At 35.8% G+C, this 23232-nt stretch overlaps 1 protein-coding gene across 1 annotated transcript in view; it reads left to right on the top strand.

The window, feature by feature from the left end:
- Window positions 1-23232, top strand: part of PIGK (phosphatidylinositol glycan anchor biosynthesis class K) — a 153448-nt gene that overhangs the window by 49121 nt on the left and 81095 nt on the right. Inside the window, exons 7-9 of the mRNA XM_062191566.1 lie at window positions 162-279; window positions 493-603; window positions 12990-13162. Coding sequence (XP_062047550.1) covers window positions 162-279; window positions 493-603; window positions 12990-13162 — 402 coding nt within the window. The remainder of the gene's footprint in view (window positions 1-161; window positions 280-492; window positions 604-12989; window positions 13163-23232) is intronic.

Genomic DNA, 23232 nt, shown 5'->3' with positions numbered 1-23232 from the left:
CCAAATTTATGTTGGAAATTCTAGTGAAAATTCTTCAAATTCTTAGCTACAGAGATAATTAAGATATTACTTAGTCATCTTATGAAAGTATTTTAGAAATATTATTCAGTGTATGATTGATAGAATGATTCGTGTCAAAGATCTTATCACTTTTCTTTCAGCTACAATGAACTACTGTTTATTATTGACACTTGTCAAGGAGCATCCATGTATGAGCGATTTTATTCTCCTAACATAATGGCTCTGGCTAGTAGTCAAGTGGGAGAAGATTCTCTCTCGGTAGGTGCCTTTTCTCCATTTGTGAACTGCAATTCTGAAATCACTTAAATGCTTTCTCAATGTATTTGTTATTTCTTATTCATGGACTTGTTCAACATTTTAGAAAAATTTTTACTACATTTTCAACATTTTGTTATAAAGGTACTATTAAAGATACACACACACACACACACACATATATATATATATATATATTTTTTTTTTTCCTTATAGCATCAACCTGATCCTGCAATTGGAGTTCATCTTATGGATAGATACACATTTTATGTCTTGGAATTTTTGGAAGAAATTAATCCAGCTAGTCAAACTAATATGAATGACCTTGTAAGTATTCACTTGATTTGAATATAGCTTAAGGTAGGCTAATTTTACTGTGGTAAGTGAAGTCGGTTATTCTGTGCATATCAATGGACTACTGTTTCAGATGTTGAACTGTGGCCTTTTAAACAGTTTTAATTATATCTTCATATTAGTATCTGTCTTTACCATGAGAGGCTTAAAGCTGTAGACCAATTCATTTGTTATTCCTAAGATACTTTCTGTTTTCTTTTTTTTTTTTTTAATTTTTTTCTCTGCAAGAAATGTACCTTTCTTCTTATTGAATTTATACTTCTGAGGTCAAAGCAGATCATGCCTCCTCCTGGATGTCTGCCTCCATTCTTTGTTGTTGGAGTTTATTTTACCTTTTCAGATTCTCCATACAACTTTCTTTTTCTTTTGTTACATTAATGAAGTCTTCTCGTTTATTGACCTTGTTTATTTATTTATTTATTTTTTGACATGCAGAGTGGATAGTGAGAGAGAGAGAAAGGTCTTCCTTTTTGCCGTTGGTTCACTCACCAATGGCTGCCATGGCCGGCGTGCTGCAGCAGGCGCATCGTGCTGATTCGAAGCTAGGAGCCAGGTGCTTCTCCTGGTCTCCCATGTGGGTGTAGGGCCCAAGCACTTGGACCATCCTCCACTGCACTCCCGGGCCACAGCAGAGAGCTGGCCTGGAAGAGGGGCAACCGGGACAGAATCCGGTGCCCCAACTGGGACTAGAACCCGGTGTGCTGGTGCCGCAGGCGGAGGATTAGCCTATTGAGCCGCGGCGCGGCCTTATTGACCTTATTAATTGCATTTCTCACTTAAAGGAAAACTCCTGGAAGAGAAGGACTTTATTTTACATATTTTTGAGTGCCCTGTTACTTCTAGTAGAGTCTTTTAACATGACATGTTGTATTTAGTTTGAAAAGTTTTCCTGACTTTTTATGCTGCTTGTCTATTTTTAATTAAATCTACCTTGAAGTTGTTCTTGAAAGTAGATATAACAAAAGACTTGATGGGCTGGAATTGTGGTGTGGTAGGTAGAGCCACTGCTCTCTACTTGTGTCCTGTCTATTCTGCTTCAGCTCCCTGCTAATGGCCTGGGAAAAGCAACAAAATATGTTTCAAGTATTTGGTCCCCTGCCACCCACTTGGGAGACCCAGATGGGGCTCCTGGTGCCTGGTTTTGGCCTGGCCCAGACCTTGCTGTTGTGGCCATCTTGGGAGTGGACCAGTGGATAGATCTCTCTCGATCTCTCTCTGTTTCTCCCTCTCTCTTTGTAGCTCTAACTTTCAAATAAATGAATAAATCTTAAAAAAAAAAGAAACCTGAATACACCAGTTCTAGACTGTATAATCACTGTATGCTAATGACTTTCACTTTTTTTCTTGCAAATGCATATCTTGTTCAGTCTGTTCAAACATTTCTTGAGTTTGCTAAGTGCCAAGGCCTGGCTGTATGCTAATGAAAGAATCAGACTCTGTTCCTGCCTATATAGTGCTTAGGAACAAAAGGAGGAATGAGCAGTTCTGAAGTGGTCTCTTATTATTTAGAAACCTCTTAGGTAAATTTTAACTAATTAAAAAGGTTCTGATACAAAACTTCGAAAACCATTGCCATAGACTATCAAATTGTACAGAAATACTTACTAGCCTTTTTTTTTTTTTTTTAAAGATTTATTTATTTATTTGAAAGGCAGAGTTACAGAGAGGCAGAGGCAGAGGCAGAGAGAGAGAGAGAGAGAGAGAGAGAGAGAAGTCTTCTACCTGCTGATTCACTTCCAAGATGGCCATAACAGCTGAAGCTATGCCGACCCGAAACCAGGAGCCGGTAGCTTCCTCCAGGTCTCCCATGTAGGTACAGGGGCCCAAGGATTTGGGCCATCTTTCACTGCTTTTTCAAGCCATAGCAGAGAGCTGGATTGGAAGTGGAGCAGCTGGGACTCAAACTGGTGCCCATATGGGATGACAGCACTGCAAACAGTACCTTGACCTGCTACATCACAGCGCTGGCCCTCTTACTAGCTTTGTTTTTTTCTTGTTGTTGTTATTTTTTTAGTAAAGCTTTTATTTACTTTTTTTTTTTTTTTTTTTGACAGGCAAAGTGGATAGTGAGAGAGAGAGAAAGAGACAGAGAGAAAGGTCTTCCTTTTTGCCATTGGTTCACCCTCCAATGGCCGCTGCAGCTGGTGCATCGCGCTGATCCGAAGCCAGGAGCCAGATGCTTCTCCTGGTCTCCCATGCGGGTGCTGGGCCCAAGCACTTGGGCCATCCTCCACTGCCTTCCCAGGCCATAGCAGAGAGCTGGCCTGAAAGAGGGGCAACGGGATAGAATCTGGCACCCCAACCGGGATTAGAACCCTGTGTGCCGGCTCCGCAAGGCGGAGGATTAGCCTGTTGAGCCATGGCGCCGGCCTAAAGCTTTTATTTAATAAATATAAATTTTATAGGTACAGCTTTTGGATTATACCAGTTCTTCCCCCATACCTGCCCTCCCACCCCCACTCCCGTCCCACCTCCTACTCCCTCTCCCATAACATTCTTCATTAAGATTCATTTTTAATTCTCTTTATATACAGAATATCAACTCTATACTAAGTAAAGATTTCAACAGTTTACACCCACACAGACACACAAAGCATAAAGTACTGTTTGAAGACTTGCTTTACCATTAATTCTCATAGTACAACTCATTAAGGACAGAGGTTCTACATGGGGAGCAAGTGCACAGTGATTCCTGTTGTTTTAACAATTGACACTCTTATTTATGATGTCAGTGATCACTGGAGGCTCTTGTCATTAACTGCCAAGGCTACAGAAGCCTCTTGAGTCAAAAACTCCATCAGGTCCATAATCAAAGTGGAAGTAATCTCCTCCCTTCAGAGAAAGTTACCTCCTTCTTTCATGGCCCCTTCTTTCCGTTGGGATCTCACTCACAGAGATCTTTCATTTAGGTCATTTTTTTTTTTTTTGCCACAGTGTCTTGGCTTTCCATCCCAGAAATCTCATGGGCTTTTTAGCCAGATTTGAATGCCTTAAGGGCTGATTCTGAGGCTGGAGTGTTGTTTAGGGCATTCATCATTCTATGACTCTGCAGTGTGGCCTGCTTCCCATGTTGGATCATTCTCTTTTTTATTCTATTATTATTAGCAGACACTTGGTCTTATTTTTGTGATTCCTTTGACACTTATTCTTATCTTTATGCACTTAAACTGATCACTTTAACTAGTAAGATGGCATTGGTATCTGCCAACTTAATGGAATTTGGAGTCTCATGGCAAGTTTTTAGCTTTAGCCTTAGTGTTAAGTCTGAGGGAATGTATGTCGAACTGTACATCTCCTTTCTCTCTTATTTCCACTCTTATTTTTAACAAGGATACATTTTCAATTGGATTTAAACACCTAAAAATAATTCTGTGTTAAGTGAATATTTCAATCAATAGTATTAAGTAGAAAAAGAAAATAGTGAAAAGAATAAAATAGTAAGCTTTTCCTCAACAGTCAGTACAAGGTCTGATCTAGTCATTGCTTCTCATAGTGTCAATTTCACTTCTACAGGTTTCCTTTTAGGTGCTCAGTTAGTTGTCACCGATCAGGGATTGTCTCTGTATATAAAGATTGTTGGTTTTTGTGTATTGATTTTATATCCTGCTACTTTACCAAACTCTTGTTTGAGTTCCAATAGTCTCTTAGTGGAGTTCTTTGGATCCCCTATGTATGGAATCAGGTCATCTGCAAATAGGGATAGTTTTACTTCTTCCTTCCCAATTTGTATCCCTTTGATTTCTTTTTCTTGCCTAATGGCTCTGGCTAAAACTTACGGTACTATATTGATTAGTAGTAGTTAGAGTGGGCATCCCTGTCTGGTACCGAACCGGATCTCAGTGGGAATGCTTCCAACTTTTCCCCATTCAATATGATGCTGGCTGTGGGTTTTCATAAATTGCCTTGATTGTGTTGAGGAATGTTCCTTCTATATCCAGTTTGCTTAGAGTTTTCATCATGAAAGGGTATTGTATTTTTTCAGAAGCTTTTTCTGCATTTATTGAGATAATCATATGGTTTTTCTTCTGCAGTTTGTTAATGTGGTATATCACATTGAATGATATTCTAATGTTGAACCTTCCCTGCATACTAGGAATAAATTCCACTTGGTCTGGGTGGATGACTTTTCTGATGTGTTGTTGAATTCGATTGGCTAGAATTTTGTTGAGTTTTGTATCTATGTTCATCAGGGGAAATTGGTCTGTAATTCTCTTTCTCTGTTGCTTCTTTTTCTGGTTCAGGAATTAAGGTGATATTGGTTTCAAACAAAGAATTTGGGGAGATTCCTTTTCAGTTGTTTTGAATAGCTTGAGACGAATTGGACTTAGTTCTTATTTAAATGTCTGGTAAAATTCAGCCTTGAATCCATCTGGTCCTGGGCTTTTCTTTGTTGGGAGTTCCTTATTACTGATTCAATTTCTTTTCTTTTCTTTTTTTTTTTTTTTTGGATAGGCAGAGTGGATAGTGAGACAGAGAGACAGGGAGAAAGGTCTTCCTTTTTGCTGTTGGTTCACCCTCCAATGGCCGCTGCGGCCGGCGCATCGCACTGATCCGAAGGCAGGAGCCAGGTGCTTCTCCTGGTCTCCCATGCGGGTGCAGGGCCCAAGCACTTGGGCCATCCTCCACTGCCTTCCTGGGCCATAGCAGAGAGCTGGCTTGGAAGAGGGGCAACCAGGATAGAATACGGTGCCCCAACCGAGACTAGAACCCGGTGTGCCGGCTCCGCAAGGCGGAGGATTAGCCTGTTAAGCCACGGCGCCGGCCCTGAGTCAATTTCTGACTCAGTTATGGGTCTGTTTAGGTTTTCCATGTCTTCCTGGTAAAATTTAGGTAGGTTGTATGTGTCCAGGAATCTATCAATTTCTGATAGATTTCCCAGTTTGTTGGCATAATACAGCTCTTTTTAGTAATTTCTGATGACTCTTTATTTCTGTGGTGTTTGTTGTTACATTCTCTTTTTCATCTCTAATTTTAACGATTTGGGTTTTCTCTCCTTTTTTTTGGTTAATTGGGCCAATGGTGTGTCAGTTTTGTTTATTTTTTCAAAAAACTAACTCTTCATTTTGCTGATCTTTTGTATTTTTTTTGGATTCAGTTTTGTTGATTTCTTCTCCAATTTTAATTATTTCTTCTACTAATTTTGAGTTCGGTTTGCTGTTATTTTTCTGCATCCTTGAGATGCATTTATTTGGGGCTTTTCCAATTTCTTGATGTTGGCATCTATTGCTATAAACTTTCCTCTTAACACTGCTTTTGCTGTATCTCATCAGTTTTGATATGTTGTGTTGTCATCTTCATTTGCTTCCAAATTCTTTAAGTGTAGGATGAAAACTTCTGTACATATCTGTTAGTTCCATTTGGTCTATAGTTTTGATTAAGTCTGCCGTTTCCTTATTGATTTTCTGTCTGGTTGGTCTATCCATTGCTGAAAGTGGAGTACTGAAGTTCCCCAATACTATTGTATTGTGGTCTAAGTCTCTCTTTAAATCCCTTAACATTTTTTTTTAATAGCCAGGTGTCCTGTAATTAGGTGCATATATGTTTATAATAGTCACATCTTCCCATTGAATTGATCCCTTAATCATTACATGGTGCTGTTCTTTGTCTCTTTTAACAGTTTTTGTGTTAAAGTCTATCTTGTCTGATAGTAAGATGACTATACCATCTCTTTTTTGGTTTCTGTTGGTATGGGATATCTTTTTCCATCCTTTCACTTTCAGTCTGCATGCGTGTTTGTTGATGATATGCGTTTTTTTTTTTAGGCAGCAAATACATGGGTTTTGTTTTTTAATCCATTCAGCCAGTCTGTGCTTTTTAAATGGGGAGTTGAGGCCATTTAGTGTCACTAATTGATAAGTAATGACTTGCCCTGCCATTTTTCCAAAGATATTCCTAAGTTACACTTTGAACTTCCTTTGATCTTTTACTGAGAGATTTTCTTCCTTTACCTTCTTTCTTACTGATGACCATGTTTCTGTGTTTCTTTGTGTAACATATCCTTAAGCATCTTTTGCAGGGCTGGATGGGTGGTGACAAATTCTTTCAATTTCTGTTTGTTATGGATGGTCTTTATTTTACCTTCTTTCACAAATGAGAACTTTGCAGGGAATAATATTCTGAGATGACAGTTTTTTTCTCTTAGGACTTACACTATATCTCACCATTCTCTCCTAGCCTGTAAGGTTTCTGATGAGAAGTCTGCTGTGAATCTAATTGGAGAACATCTGAAAGTAATCTGGCGTTTCTCTCATGCACATTTTAGAATCTTGTCTTTATGTTTTACTGTGGTGAGTTTGATTACAGTGTGTCATGGTAAGGATCTTTTCTGGTGATGTGTATTGGGAATTCTGAGTGCTTCCTGTACTTGGATGCCCCTTTCTTTCTCCAAACCCCAGGAAGTTTTCTGCTAGTATCTCACTATAAAGACCTTCTAATCTTTTTTCTCTCTCCATGCCTTCAGGAACTCCTAGAACCTGAGTGTTGGGTTTTTTAATAGTATCCTGTAGATTCCCAACAATATTTTTTAGATTTCTAATTTCCTCTTCTTTTCTTTGGTTTGATTGTATACTTTCTTGTGCTCTGTCTTCTAAGTCTGATATTCTCTCTTCTGCCTCACTGATTCTGTCTTTAAGGCTCTCCCCCACATTTTTTATTTGTTCTATTGAATTCTTCATTTCATTTTGATTTCTCATCAAGTTCTCAATTTCATGTTCTGTTGAATTCTTAATTTCATTTTGATTCCTCTTTAAGATCTCAATTTCATGGGAGAGATTTTCTTTCATGTCCTGGTTGGATTTCAGTAGTTCATGTGTTTATTTTTGAATATTTCTAAGTAATCCTGTGATCAATTTTTTGAGTTCCGTTTCTTGCATTTCTTCTATCTCATCATTTTCACAATCTAATATTGATGTGTTGTGTTCTTTTGGGAGCATCATGTTTTCTTCCTTATTGCTGTTTTCTTTTTTTCATTTGTTGTTTGGCATTTGTGGAGATACCTATTGGTTTCTTCTTCTTCTTCTTTTTTTTTTTTTTGCTGTAATGGCTTTCATCATTCTACTATGACTATGTAGATAAGTGGATTGTCTGCTTTCAGTGAATCTCTAGAGGCTTGTAGTGGGTTTGGCCAGGGAGCTTTGTTGAGTTCTCCACAGTTAAGGGTGTGGCTAAGGTGACACACCCAGGTTTGGCATTGTAAATCTCCTCTCCTTTTTAATCAGAAGGGAAGTATATTCTGCTAAGCTGAGCTCTTTCCCTCAGTGGGACCAGTGCCTGAGCTCTAGCCCCAATGGATATAATATTCGTCCGTTCTTCCCAAGGACCACACAAAGGATCTGTGCACTCCTCAGTGTAAGTCCAGATTACCCAGCAATGTCTCTCACCAGGTAACCAGAAACACCTGAGCTTGTGGTATCTTCCATTGAGACTGCTCAAAGTCCCAGCCACACTGTGGTTCCTCCCACACACCTCAGTTTTTTTCACAGTCCCAGTTCAAAAGCTTCAGACAGTCACAAGCTCCCAGCCCTCTGCCTTCTCTCCCACAGGAGTCAGGTTTCTCCGCTTGGCTGATTGCCAGGTGCAGACACGAGCTGGCACAGCTATTATGCATGTCCAAAATGGCACCTGTTCTATCAGCTTGTCACAGAACACCTTTGTAAAATGATTGGAGAGACAAAAACATGTCTGTCCCGTCCTTTTTTTTTTTTTTTTTTTCCCCCTCTATTTTGGCTGGTACACTTTGCCTCACGGGGCTTTAAGCATTGTTCCCTCTAGGCTCTTCCTGCCACTTTTTCCACAGTGGCTTGGACTGCTTCAGTCCAGTCTCACCTCACTTTCCAGCGCTGGTACCGTAGGCTCTCGGCTGTTGGAGTTCCAAGCCGTGGGCACCCACGCTCTCCACATAGGTCCACTGTGTCCCTCTAATTTCGATAGAGTTTCCTCTGCCATTTTCCCCCTAACTCTTCTCTGAGACTACACTATCTCCACTTTTTTAAAACTATCTTCTTCTGGGCTAGAGCAGTAAATTCCCTCCGTACTCCACCATCTTGGAACCTCTCACTAGTTTTTAAAGATGATATATATTGATTAAATCTTGATGTGAATTTGAATATTAAAACAAACTTTGTGATAATACTACTTTAACTATATTAATATTGTAATCTTCTAAACTCCAGGTACTTTAAAAGTTTATTCTCGTTGTTTGTTTTGTACATTGTATATAATGCATGACATATTATTTCAGAAGTTCAGAATCTCAAACTGTAAATTTCTAATGGATTTTTTAAAAACACTTCTTCATTGAAATTATATATGAAGGACTGAGGAAACTAAAAAATTGTTTTTATTGTTCACACTACTATTTAGTTTTAAAAATTAAAAAAAATATATTTGAGAGGCAGAAAGAGCTAGAGAGAATTCCCATATGCTCTTTTATTCTCTGAATGCTCACAGTGCCGGGGTTAGGAGCTGGAAACCTGGACCACAATCCAGGTTTCCCATATGGTTGGCGTGAAGAACCCAACTTCCTGAGCCATCGCCATTGCCTCCCAGGGTCTGATTTGCTGTAAAGCTGTAGTCCAGAGCCAGAACCAGAAGTCAAACCCAAGCAACTCCCTAATGGAATGCAGGAATCTTAACCACTAGGTTAAATGTCTGCTGCCACTATTTATTTTTTAATGAACATTCCTCACAAATATCTCATCTTGCCTTCCCATCTTCATTTAAAAAATGTGTTGATAGATATTTTAATGTTATTCAGTAAGAATGGTTCACTTTCTTTCAGTACAGTGATGCTGACATATCTCTAAGTCAGTTGTATAATAATACCTATTTCTGTTGGATTACATGTGTGTAATAAAATTTTCTGAGTGTCAGCTATATTGGTTGCTTCAGTAGCAAGAAAATTAGAAGACTGATGATTACCCCCCTGAAAACATTTTAACAGTTAAAATTCATTTCAACAGTTGAATGACACATTGATAAAGTGTGTTAGTAAATGTGAAGTTTCTGGACTCTCCAAGATCCTGTTTTTCTCTGTTAATTTTTTTAAAGATATATTTATTTATTTGAAAGTCAGAGTTACACAGAGAGAAGGAGAGGTCTTCTATCTGCTGATCCTCTCCACAATTGGCTGCAATGGCCAGAGCTGCGCAGATCCGAAGCCAGGATCCAGGAGCTTCCTTTGGGTCTTCCATGGGGGTTCAGGGGCCCAAGGAACTAGGCCATGTTCCACTGTTTTCCCAGGCCATAGCAGAAAGCTGGATCGGAAGTGGAGCAGTTGGGACTCGAACTGGCACCCATATGGGATGCCAGCACTGCAGGCGGCAGCTTAACCCAGTATGCCAGAGCGCCAGCTCTTTCTCTGATAATATTTAACTCTTATTGTATACCATCATTATACCGAATATTGTATTGTAATTGTTTGTATTTGTGATGTTATTGCAAAGCCTTGAGCTTCTTGAATAAGAAATATAAGGACTGTGCTGTAGGCATCTTAATATCCATAGAACTTAAGTGTATTATATGTTGTTTTGTCAGTGCTCAGTGAATGCTTACTGAATGTATGAAGGGACTTGACAACAATGCATATTTGTATGATTCCTTTAAATATAGTGGGGGCTAAATGATTAAAATTTTTCTTGGAAGAGGTAAATTTTCAGGTTTGAAGGAAGTATAGCATACTATAGGGAAATGGAATACCTGCAGATGCATGGTATAGAAGTTGGACTAATAGGGAATCTTTGGCTTTGGTAATAAACATATAGCCTGGCTAAAATGTGGAAATTGTATAAATGAAGGGAATTATGGCAAATTAGACTGAGTAATGTGGAACCTGTGGATCATTTTGTTGCTGAGGCTAAGGAAATCAGATTGAAATGATAAACATTCTTGAAAGGAGGAATGGTTTTATAAGTGGAAGTTGGTTTATTTTAGCAGCAAGAAGAAGAAGAAAATAATACAGCTTATTGTTTCCCAAGCTCATTTAACTGTTTTTTATTTTCTTCTGCTGGTGCCTAATAAACTAAATTTCTCATATAGAATTCTCGAGAAACCTACAACATATCTGGGACCTCAGTCTGTCTCTGTGTATTTTATCTTTTACATTGTTTCTTCAACATTCTGTCTGTTGTATGCTTCCTGGCATTTTACTTTTTTGGACTTCACCCATTCCCATCCACCCCACCCCCTCTTTATTTCTTAATTTATATCCTGTTCTCTTCTTTGTATTTTATTTTTTAATTTTTTAAAGATTTAATTTACTTGAAATTTATTATTTATTTATTTATAATAAAAGATTTATTATTTATTTGAAAGAGTTACAGAGGTGGGGGGGGTGTCTTCTATCTGTTGGTTCACTCCCCAATGGCCACAACAGCCAGAACTGCGCCAGTCCAAAGCCAGGAGCCAGGAGCTTCTTCCAGGTCTCCTACACAGGTGCAAGGGCCCAAGCACTTGGGCCATTTTCTACTGCCTTCCCAGGCCATAACAGAGATCTTGATTTGAAGTAGAGCAGCGGGACTTGAACATGCTCCCATATGGCATGTTGGCACTGCAGGTGGCAGCTTTACCCACTATGACACAGCGCCAGCCCCTCTTTGTGTTTTGTTGTACATGACTGCATGCTTGATTGAGAAAGGCAAGGATTACTGGCAGTGCGATGTTGGGCAAATTGCCTAGTCTCTTTGAGCCTTAGTTTGTAGTGGAGATGTGACTTTTATACACTTCTGAGTTATTAGTAGGCTTAAATGGGGTTGTCAACAAATTGCTTAGCACTGGTCTTAGAGCACTGTGTTTTATAAATTGTGGCTGCTCTGCCCTTCCCCCTCTTTCTGTCCTCATGTTGGGGAATGCCTCTGCATCTGGTCTTGTCTCCATATGAAGGTGGGTGCTGTGGGCCTAAGCCCTTACTGGCAGGCCTGTGAGTGCTTTATTTATGTATCTTGTGCTTCAGTCAAGCTAGGTCATTTGCTTTACACATCTGTGCAGCTGCTCCCTTAGTAGGAATGTTTTTATTACCCATCCTTAATTGTGCTTTTCTTCCAAAAAATAGCTTAAACTCTACTCTCTCTCTCTTTTTTTGTTAAAAAGAATTTTTTAAAAAAATTTTTACTTTATTTGAAAGGTGAAGGTGAGGGGAAGCTAGATACCTCTTCCATTTGCTGGTTCACTCCCCAAATGGCCATAATAGCCAGGTCTGAGCTAGGCTAATGCCAAGACCCTGAAATGCCCTCTGGGTCTCACTTGTGGTTGACAGGGACCCAAATACTTGAGACATCAACTGTTGCCTCCTGGAGTATGCATTAGCAGGAAAGTGAATCCAACATAGAAGAGCTGGAACTCAAGTCAGGCCTTCTGATATGGTACATAGGCCTCCCAAGTGACAACTTAATGTCTGTGCCACACACTCTACTATATGAACTTTTCAGAAAGAGGAACTCATCTTTCCTCTACCTTGCTATGTTTACTCATCTCTAGGTAGACTTACAGCCTTGAGGACAAGACTATGTATTATCAGTCTTTGCATTCTCTGTGGAAGATAACAGTGTGAACTGTGTGTAACAGACATTTTTTAATGCTTTGCTTAATGAGTGAATATGCGTCTGTCCTTGTTAATTCACTGACGTGGACTATCACGGGTTATATAGCAATGAAGTGGTCCAAAATTTGAGTGGAGGTGCTTGGAATTTATCTCCATGATAGATAAACTAGGAACATTGTTTGATTTATCAAATGACATATATTCACACAGTAGACAGTAAGGGGCGGCCGTAGCGACCATTTGTGGGGTAAACCAAAGGAAAAGGAAGACCTTTCTCTCTCTCTCTCTCCCTCTCTAACTCTGCCTGTCCAAAAAAAAAAGAGTAAGGGGAAGGTGCAGTGGGAAGGCTATGCTTCAATTTCCTGCAATCCAGAAGATTTTAGGCTTTTTTTTTTTTTTAACATAATTAGTTCCCTTTAATATTTTATTTGAATTTCAAGTTTGATCAAGGATCCTGATTACAAAATGTTTAAAAACCATCTGAGATGAATATAAATACAGAAAAAATTCTGTTGTCCTAGTGTTGAGTGTGTGTTCTCATTGGATAAAAGGATTCAAAATATACTTTGTAGTAGAAGATTTAAAAAAGTGAATATTTTTCCCTCTATCTTCCCTGTTAATTGCAGTATAATGTTTGTATAGGATTCTCAGACTATCAAGAATTACAGTAAGTATGAAACTTACATCTTTAAAAACAGTAGCTTCTTTAGGGTGGGAGAGCTTTAAAAATATTACACTACATCTACTTAATTGAGATTTGGGTTTAATAAAAGTTAAATGTATATGTATGTGAATGTTTTATATATGTATATTTTTTTTCCAGTTCCAGGTATGTCCTAAAAGTCTGTGTGTTTCTACTCCTGGACATCGCATTGATCTTTTCCAGAGGGATCCTAAAAATGTCCTGATAACTGATTTCTTTGGAAGTGTACGGAAAGTGGAGATTACGACAGAGACCATTAGTTTGCAACTGGATTCAGAAATCATGGAGAGCAGGTATTCATCTTAAACAACTATATGAGTAAAATACTCTGGCTTCACAATTTGTAAATATTTAGGAAACATTCTATTAAGAGATGCAAGTTGGTGTTTTTATAACTGAAATTGCATGTTCCTACCCAGTATTTACTTTATGGTAGGTTACGTGCTTTTCTGATGTATAGACAAAAGTTTTAAATGTCAATGGGAAGCTAAGATCATGATTAGGGTTATGGGGAAGTCCCAAAATAGAATATTGGTAGTACAATTTGAGACATGTTAATAAGGTCTAAAACTTTTCCCATACCTGGCTGTTTTAGAAACTTACTTTGCTGTTGGGACTCTTGATAATTCTTTGGGAAACTGAATAAGAGATGGATAAGCCATAAATTCCCTTCTTGGGGGAAGGGATTGTGTATTAGTGAGCAGTGAAAATGCATGTGTGTTTGTGTGAAAAATTGATTGACTTTGGATATATGGATTTTAGAAATATTTGTAATTTTTGGCTTTTTGCTCTGGTCATTTTTGGAGGCAAAACACATTATTAGGATTAAATAATGGCTCAGTTAATAGACATTTTCTTGAAACACAAATAATATATTTTGCTAGCCATTAAACTTTATTATTTGTGATTGATTAATAGTATCTTTTGGCACTCATACCCCAGAAGACATTCTGGTTTGCCAGATGGCAACAGATAAGTGAAAATTTCAAAGCTTTATAATTGAACTTATTAATGTTGTTGAACTAAATTTTAAATATAGCTCAAAATACTTTTCCTTTGAAGAGTAAGAGTTGATACTACTTCTGGATTTTAAAAACCTTAGATTTCTTTCTCTTTTTAAAAAAGATTTATTTATTTATTTGAGAGGTAGAGTTACAGATAGAGAGAGAGACAGAAAGAATGGTCTTCCATCTGCTGGTTCACTACTACAATGGCCAGAGCTGGGCCAGTCCGAAGCAAGGAACCAGGAGCTTCTTCCGTGTCTGCCACGTGGGTGCAGGGGCCCAAACACTTGGGCCATCTTCTACTGCTTTCCCAGACTTAGCAGAGAGCTGGATTGGAAGAGGAGCAGCCAGTATACGAACCAGCACCTATATAGGATGCCACATCACAGGCTGAGGCTTAGCTTACTACACCACAGCGCTGACCTTTCTTTTCTTATTTCATACAGCTGTTGGCTTAAAAATATTTAAGACAGCAGATAAGATCCTATAAAAATATCACTTTTGTTTCATTTAAATAACATATTTCAAATTGCCCTTGTAAACTTGCTGAATTATACCTTAATAGCTTAAGTTTACTATGTCTTTTATCAAATTCATTTTATAATTTACCTTGAACTTAAGCCTACAAAAGAAATATTTACTTTCTCTTAACTAAGCATTGCATTGATTTGTTTTATAGGCAAAGGACTATTTTTATACTTCTGTATATGTAATAAAAATGATTTCAGTGGAATTCTGAATGTTCTCAAAGAATGGAAAATTTTGGCTCTCCAATATCCCCATGTATTGAAAGAAACATTTGTTAGTGTGGAAGATTGTCTTAATTTTTATAATATTTTGAGTAATGGAAGATAGATATGAAGTATAATTGAATTAGGGCACCCTCTAGTGTTCGTAAATTTCATTTAGAAGTTTTACCAGCTGATTTTGTAATTGTTGATATTCTTTAGTCACTTTTCAGAATTAAATTTCAAATATGCTTCAGCAATTTTAATGAGGATGGTCCAAATCTTGTCAGTGTATGTTGGTGCCATTTACATGCAAATATGAATAGTAACTGGAAGTTTATTTACAGAAAAGTATATTCATGAAGTCAGATATTACAAAAACTATTTTATTCACGCTAGAATATATAGTTTTTCAAGTATCGATGCAGTGTAATTAAAATTGGCACTTACGTTTTTAAAATAATACTTTCTGCATGTATTAGGGAAACAGTGCCATCCATTGGTTCAGATTGTCCATGTTTGTATTTTGCATGGTAATGTACACTAGACTAAAATCAGGTGTCATGAACTTTAGTACATAAAACTGACTGGAGTAGCTCTGTGAAATGAGTCAGTTTTGTATGTTTTCTGAAATTTAGATATATTAAGCAAGATAAAATTATAATATTGCTGTGAGCCTCGTGTGCATGTATCTCTGACACACTTGATTTCATTTGGACATGTAACCCAGAAGTCGGATTGCTGAATCTTATGGTATTTCTGTTTTAAATTTCTTGAGGAACCACCGAACTGTTTGCCGTTATGGTATGTTACAAATTTATATTTTTACTGATTTTTCAAAGGTTCCTTTTTCTTCATATCCTTGCCAAAAATAGTGCTTGTTATATTTTGTCCTTTTGATAATAGTCATTCTAATAGATATGAGGTGATAGCTCATTGTGTTTTTAATTTCTATTTTCTTGATGATTACTGGTATTGAACATTTCTTCATATTTCTGCTTATTGTATATGTGTCTTTTTTGAGAAGTATTCATTCAGATCATTTGCCACTTTTTAAACTGGGCTATTTTCTTACTGTTGAGTTGTTTGACTTTGTTATATCTTTTGGATACTAACCACTTATAAGATGTATGTTCTGCAGATTACTTCTCCAATTCTGTTGGTTTTCTCTTCACTCTGTTGATTGTTTCTTTTGTTATATAGAATATTTTAGTTTGATGCAATTGCATTTATGTATATTTGCTTTTATTCCCTGTGTGTTTTGACCAATGTCAAAAGCTTTTACAGCTTTAGGTCCTAAAATTAAATAGTTAATACATTTTAAGTTGATGAGATAGGGTTCATTCTTATTCTTCTGCATGTGGATATCCTGTTTTCCCTACACTGTTTATTAAAAGGACTGTCTTTTCCCCACCATGTGTTCTTGGCACATTTGCTAAAGATTAGTTCACCATGCATACTTGGATTTATTTTTGGGTTGCTTGTTGTTTTCCATTTGTCTGTATATCTATTTCAAAGCCAATATGATGCTTGATTATTATAGTTTTGTAGTATATTTGGAAAAGAGAAATGTAATGCTTTCCATTTTGTTCTTTTTACTCAGATTTTCTTGGTTATTCAGACCTGTGTGGCTTCACACATATTTAAAATTTATTTTTCTATTTCTGTCTGAATTGCCCTTTTTAATTTTCATGGAGATTGCATTGAATCTCTAGATTGCTTTCGGTAGCATGTACATTTTAACAATATTAAATCTTCAATCCATGATCATGGGATGTTTTTCTATTATTTTGTGTCTTCTTCACTTTCTTTCATCAGTATTTCATAACTTTAAGTGGATAGACCTTCCCTTCCCCTCTTTAATTAAATTTATTCCTGAGTATTTTATTTCATTCATTTATTTTTTGATGCTATTCTTTTTTTTTTTTTCTCCAAAGAAGCTGTTTATTTAATAAGTACAAATTTCATAAGTACAACTTTAGGAACATAGTGATTATTCCCATCCTATCCACCCTCGCACCCCCACTCCCACCCCACCTCCTTCTCCTCCTCCTTCTCCAATTCCCAGTCCCATTCTTCATTAAGAAAACAAAAACAAAAACAAAACCTGTTCCTCAACAGTCTAGACAAGGGCTGTTCAAGTCATTGCTTCTCAAATTGTCAATTTCACTTCTACAGATTTCCTTTTAGGTGCTCTATTAGTTACCACAGATCAGGGAAAACTTATGGTATTTTTCCCTTTGGACTGGCTTATTTCACTAAGTATGATGTTTTCCAGATTCGTTTTGATGCTATTCTAAATCAGATTGTTCTCTTTATTTATTTATTTTTTTGGCTAGTTGTTGTTATTGTTCTGGAGATTTACAACTCTTGTGTTCATGGTATAGCCCAGATAGAGAATGAACTGTTTTCTCATTCTAAATTCTCCGGAGGTTTTGTGATTAGCTTAGCTTAGTTAAGTGTCCACTAGTGTAGCGGTCATATAACACAAAATTGTGGTTGTTGGGGCACTCCCTTTTTTAGAGGAAGTGAACCCACAAAAAAAATGACTTGGGAGCTAGGCAGATATCCAAAAGGATGGTAACATCAATTTCATTTAATGCACATGGTAACTGTATGAAGCAAGTATTATTTCTCTGTTTTACAGGTTAGTAAAGCTTTCTGAGGCCCAGAAAGTTTAAGAAACCACATCTAATAAATGGTAGAGCCAATATATGGTTCAGGAATGCATCACACTCCTAAAAAAAATATATTCTCTTATTCTTTAGTAATTTATCCTGAGCTATTTGCCCTCCTTTCTTTTAAAATTAATCGTTTTTCCTATTACACATACAGAAAAGAGCATAAAGTATAAATTTTATAAAAGGATGTAACATACAAAAGTTACAATAGAAATAAATGAATTATCACAAAGCAAATACTTGTGACCACCAGAAAACTAGAACAATGCTGGTATGCTGGAAGCTCTGTATCCTTATGCTTCTTCCTAATCTCCTGCTTCCTTTCTCTTCATTTTAGTTTGATCCCCCAAGCATGTATTCCTAGACACTCTGTTTTGCTTCTTTTGTTAATATTATATTTGTGAAATTCAGTTATGTTTTTGTGTATAGTAGTAGTTTGTTCACTTTTTTGGTTTCTAAAAAATGAAGTATGATTTACTCACAGTAAAATTAGCTTTTTTATTGTATAGTTACTGTTGGAAAAGATACATACAGTTGCATAAGTACCATGTTGGTCTATCACCACAAGACAGTTCCTTATGCTTCTTTTTGTCCAATTTTTCCCCATGTCACTGGAAACCCCTAATCTCTTTTCTGTCTCCATAGTTTTACCTTTTCCAAAATGTCATACAAATGAAACCATACATTTTTTGCCTTTTGAATCTGGCTTCTTCAGTAGTGTAATGCATTTGCAGTCCATCCATGTTGTTTATTTCTGAATAGAATACTTCTGTATGAATATACCTCAGTGTATCCATGCATCAACTGAAGTATGTCTTGCCTACACCCAGCTTCCAAAAATTATGAATAAAACTGCTATAGACATTTGCATTCAAACATAAATTTTTATTTTATATGAGTTAATATCTAAAATTGGGGTTGCTGGGCCATGTGGAAATGCATATTTAACTACAAGGAACTTCTATTTTGAAGAATTGTGTATTCTCACAGATTATTGCTCCATCCTGGCTGGTTCTTGGTATTGTCGTTTCTTGTTTTCTGGTAGTTGTGCAGTAATATCTCATTGTGATTTTTATTTGCCTATCTTTGATGACTATGAACGGAGAGCATTTTTTCATGTGCTTATAAATCATTTGTACATCTTTCACAAAGTGCTGTTCAAGTCTTTTGCTTATTTTTTAAAAATTGGATTGTTTTCCTTACTAAATTTTAGAGTTTGTTACATATTCTGGTGACATCTTGTCAGATTATAAGTATTGCAAATTTTTTTTCCAGTCTGGTTTGCCTTTTGTTTTCTGATAGTGTCTTTTGAAGAGTAGAAGGTTTTAAAGTTGATGAAATCCATTTATCAGATTTTTCCTTTCTAGGTAATGGTCTTTGCCACAGGAATCTTTGCCTAACCAAATGTTAAAAAGATTTTCTTCAAGAAGTTTTATAGTTTCAGTTTTTATGTTTATGTATGATTCATTTGAATTAATTTTTGAGTATGGTAAAAGGTAGAGGTTGTGGTTCATTTTTTTCATTGTGCATATCCAATTATTCTAGAAAATTTTGTTAAAAATATTCATTCCTTATTGAGTTTATTTTGGTGCCTGTGTCATAAATCACGTATTTGGGTCTATTTCTGGATTCTTATTTTGCTGTATTGAACTCTACATCTTTACACTTATATTAGTGTCTTGATTATTGTACCTTTAAACTAAGTTTTGAAGTTAGGGGTGTAAGTCTTCTAAATTTTTCTTTTTCAAAGTTGTTTTGACTTTCACTAAATCAGCTTGTCAATTTGTTTACAAAAAAAGAAAACAGGAAGGAGGTAGGGAAAGGGATTTAACAAAGAAGGAAGGAAAAATCTAGGATTTGATTTACTCTGTATATCAATCTGGGAAATATATGGACAGCTTAACAACATTGAGTCCTCCTATCCATGAACACTTAATTGTTTTTTCTGTAATCTCTCTCTGAATTGTTTTATAGATTCTAGTGTAGATGTCTTCCTCATTTTTCACTGTTAATTAGGTGGTTTTTTTGTTTTTGAATACTGTATTAAATAATTTGCCATGTGTTGCTTAAATATAGATATCCTCTGTGGTTTTTTTTTTTTTTTTTTTTTTTTGGTGGAAATTGACAAACTGACTCTAAAATTTATTTGGAAGTGTAAAGGATCTACTATAGCATATATTATATCATTGAGCGTATGGATGCTAGTTTACACTGCTTACCAGAAAATTAAAAGGTAAATGCTCATATTCAATAGAAACATCTGAGTGTTGAATAAAATTGAACCTGAGAAATATGAAACTTTGTGGTCAGGTGTTTCAGTGAAAATTGCTTGTAATAAATTGACATGATTATAAAACTTGATGAACAAGGGGGTCATCAGAATGATGGAAATAACAGTTGATAAGATTTCTGCCTCACTTTTCTGCCTACAACTATATTTTTCAAGGTGATTAATTCCCTCATCAGTATAATTCTGTATTATCTGAAGTATCTTATTTGGCCATTTGTTTTATAATTGTTAATAACTGTCACTTCAGTTATTTGAGAACTCATTAAAATGTAGATTCAGTGGTTTATCAAGATACTAAAACTGATAATTAAGTTATACATTTTGTCATTTTGCATACACATAAGATTCTTACTGTTATAGTTTCATATTGTATTGATCATTTTTGTGAAGTTTTAAAAACAAACTTTATCACTACCCATAATTAACAAAGACATCCATTGAATTGTTTAACTTTTAAGAAATCCATGTATGTAAATAGTATATCTCACAATTATGGTATAAATTACATGATACTTCTTTGTTTAAATACAACATTTCTGAAAATTAACTGATAGCTGTCCTGTTAAGAGTAGTAGTTTCCAACTAATGTTTTTTACTATTTCAAAATATATTAAGTGAAGTTAATTTAAATACTAAACATAAAGACCTGAAATTTTTGAATTGTATAAAATATAAAAATGATATGATATTATTTCTGAAATCATTAGAAGTGATCCATTGGTATGCTTAGATAATAAAATTCTGAATAATATGGAAAAATAGATCATGGATTGATTACAATTTCTCCTAATTCATTGATTCTATGTCCTGTGACTCCCCTGATCTCTAGACTATCTGTAATATTGCTGTATTCCATTAACTTAAACCTTAATATTCTAAATGCAATAACCAATCTATTTAATGTCTACAAGCAGACACTTCAAGGAGTATTATAGCATAGTAATTATAAGTACAGTCATTGGAATCAGTCAACTCCTGCATTCAGATTCTATGCTGTGTAATTAACTGTGTAACCTTGGGAAAACTGCTTGACATATTCCCGGTTTCTCCATCTATAAAATAGGAATAATAACTCCACATCATAGTGGTTAAGGGAATTCATGTTCATTATAAAGCACTTTCTTCTGTGCCTCAAATAGTATAAAATGTTCAATACATTTTCAACATTATTGAGAGAACTTACCATATCATTAACAAAGTCAAATTACTGCTAGAATTCTATTTATATATCTTTGCCCATTTGCTTAGATTATCTATGTTGCTTTTGTTAATATGAATTACTTATTTCATTCTGGAGGATCTCATTTGTAAAAATACTATAAAGAGTTGGGAAACCGTTTCACCACGAGATGGCAGTAGTATTACATATGAACAGTCTAATTTTTTTTAAATGCTGGAGATTGAGGTAGGTTCTTTCTTCCAATAAATCAGGGTACTTGTTTCTTCAGGCCACTGATAGAAGAAAAAGACTTTTAATATTGAATTGTCAGTTTTAAAAAGGATGGTATGAATTTCTCTTTATATGTATGTTCTCTTTAAGATGCCCAACAGCATGGTACTTTACCCATTAAATAGGTGAATCTATAGGATTTAAAAATCTATAATTTAAAAATCTATAATTTTTAAATTACCACTCTCTGGTATATTTTTAGATACTAGTTTTACATATCATTAAATACTTGCTTAAGAAATGGAAGGGTCAAAACTCAAGATGTTATGTGTGAGGATTATTTATCAATTATCAGTAGTGAAGATAACAATTTTTGAATGGGGAAAGTAAATTCAACTTTTAGAGAAATGGATTTATATATAACAATGTTAGTAGTTGTTAGGTAAAACAAGAGACAGAGGCATTTTATTAATAATACAAATCTGTAATCTTTTGGAAACTGGTATTTTTATTGAAATCATGGTGTGCTTGTTAGCTGGTTTTCTAATATTCTGAAGGTGAGGTGTTGCCAAATTGCCTTTCCTAGAGCTAGAAGGAATGTTTAATTAAAGGCAATGCAATGTAGAAACAAGCACATGGTGGTAAGTGGACTTGGATTCACATTTTGGTTTAGTTACTTGCTCTGTGTCCTTAGGCATGCTATTTAATCTGTCTTAAACTCAGACATTTCATCTGCAAAAGGGTGATCTACTTTCTATCTTCACAGTTATTTTGAGGATTGAAGATAAAGTCTATAAAATGAGAATACTTTGTCAATACCTTTTTTGAAAGCTCACCATTTATAACTCGTCTCCGTTATATTGATGTCTTTCCTCCAGTGCAAGAGATATAGTGGGAGTGGTATATTTATTTGGTGTATTATAGCTCTATTTATATGGCTCGATTTACATTTTTATCAGCTGTGCCACATATGGCCTATTCTGAATGGAATTATTGTTAGCCTACCCTTTCCTACTTAACTGTATAGTTGATATTTTAAACTATGCCAGGACTTTATGCTTATTTTTTATCTTAATATTTATAACATTAGGTCATTGTTATAGCCTGTCTTTTAGAATACTCACTCTAACATTGCACCTGGGAAAGCAGCAGAAGATGGTCCTAGTGCTTGGGTTTCTGCACTCATGTGTGAGATCTGGATGAAGCTCCTGGCTCCTGGTTTTGGCCTGGCCCAGCCCTGGCTGTTGCAACCATTTGGGGAGTGAATCTGCAGATGGAAGAGCTCTCTTTCCCTCTCCCTCCCCCCTTCTTTCTCTCTCTCTTTGTGTCTCTCCTCTCTCTGTAACTCTGCCTTTCAAATAAATAAATTAAAAGAGAAAAGCAGGAGACTAAAAAAATCATGTTGATTTTGGCTATGCTCTTAGCTGTAATGAGTGAATATGTGAAAAAGGGAAATGTGTTTCTTCAGGAAACAAAAAATTTTGTTGACAATTGTCATTTGAGCTACAGATGACATTAACCTACTAATAATAACTAGTTCTGTTTTCATGTTTCTCTGTTTTAAATTCCAAAATTGTTGTCATCCTCAGTAATATACCAGACTTTGTACTTCCTTTAATTTCATGAAATTGTGACATATTATTCTGTCTACTTTCATCATAGGAAACACAGTACTAACATTGATATGGAATGCCACTTTCAATGAAAATGATCATCTTCATTTTAACTTCAATATGAAGAACCTTTCTGTGTTCTTTATCTGATAGTATCAGCTTCTAATGTTAATTAGTATTTTCTAGTATGATTTCCTAGTAAGTGAAGAACAAGTAAAAATTAATAAAATGCAAGAACAAGAGTTATAGGATATGATTCCTGAATTTGTCACATGATAACTACTGGTCATCATGTGAATTACTACTGTTGGCTGGGAATTATTTTGCACCACACCATATTTCTAGTCAGAGGTTCAAAAATACTTGGAGTGAGCATTATAAACTGGATTTTATTAAAATGAGTATTATTAAAATGAGTGTATCTTTATACCAAAGATGAATATACTCATATTTAGAACATGTATATTGAGAGAGAGGGGTGGGGACAGGAACTTAGTGTTTTAAATGTCTTTCAGCTGTTTTAAAGATTGCATGATTCCTTTTGCACTTTTCAAGATTGGTTTGATTTCTTCATTTGAAAGACAGAGTAACAGAGAGAGATCCTTTATCCGTAGGTTCACTCCCCAAATAGCTGCATAGCTGGGGCTGGGCTAGGCT

The sequence above is a fragment of the Lepus europaeus genome, chromosome 5 (assembly GCF_033115175.1).
Source record: "Lepus europaeus isolate LE1 chromosome 5, mLepTim1.pri, whole genome shotgun sequence".
In the NCBI taxonomy this organism is placed as follows: Eukaryota; Metazoa; Chordata; class Mammalia; order Lagomorpha; family Leporidae; genus Lepus; species Lepus europaeus.
The sequence above is the reverse complement of the archived record's forward strand: the minus strand, read 5'-3'. Positions and strand labels throughout refer to the sequence as shown.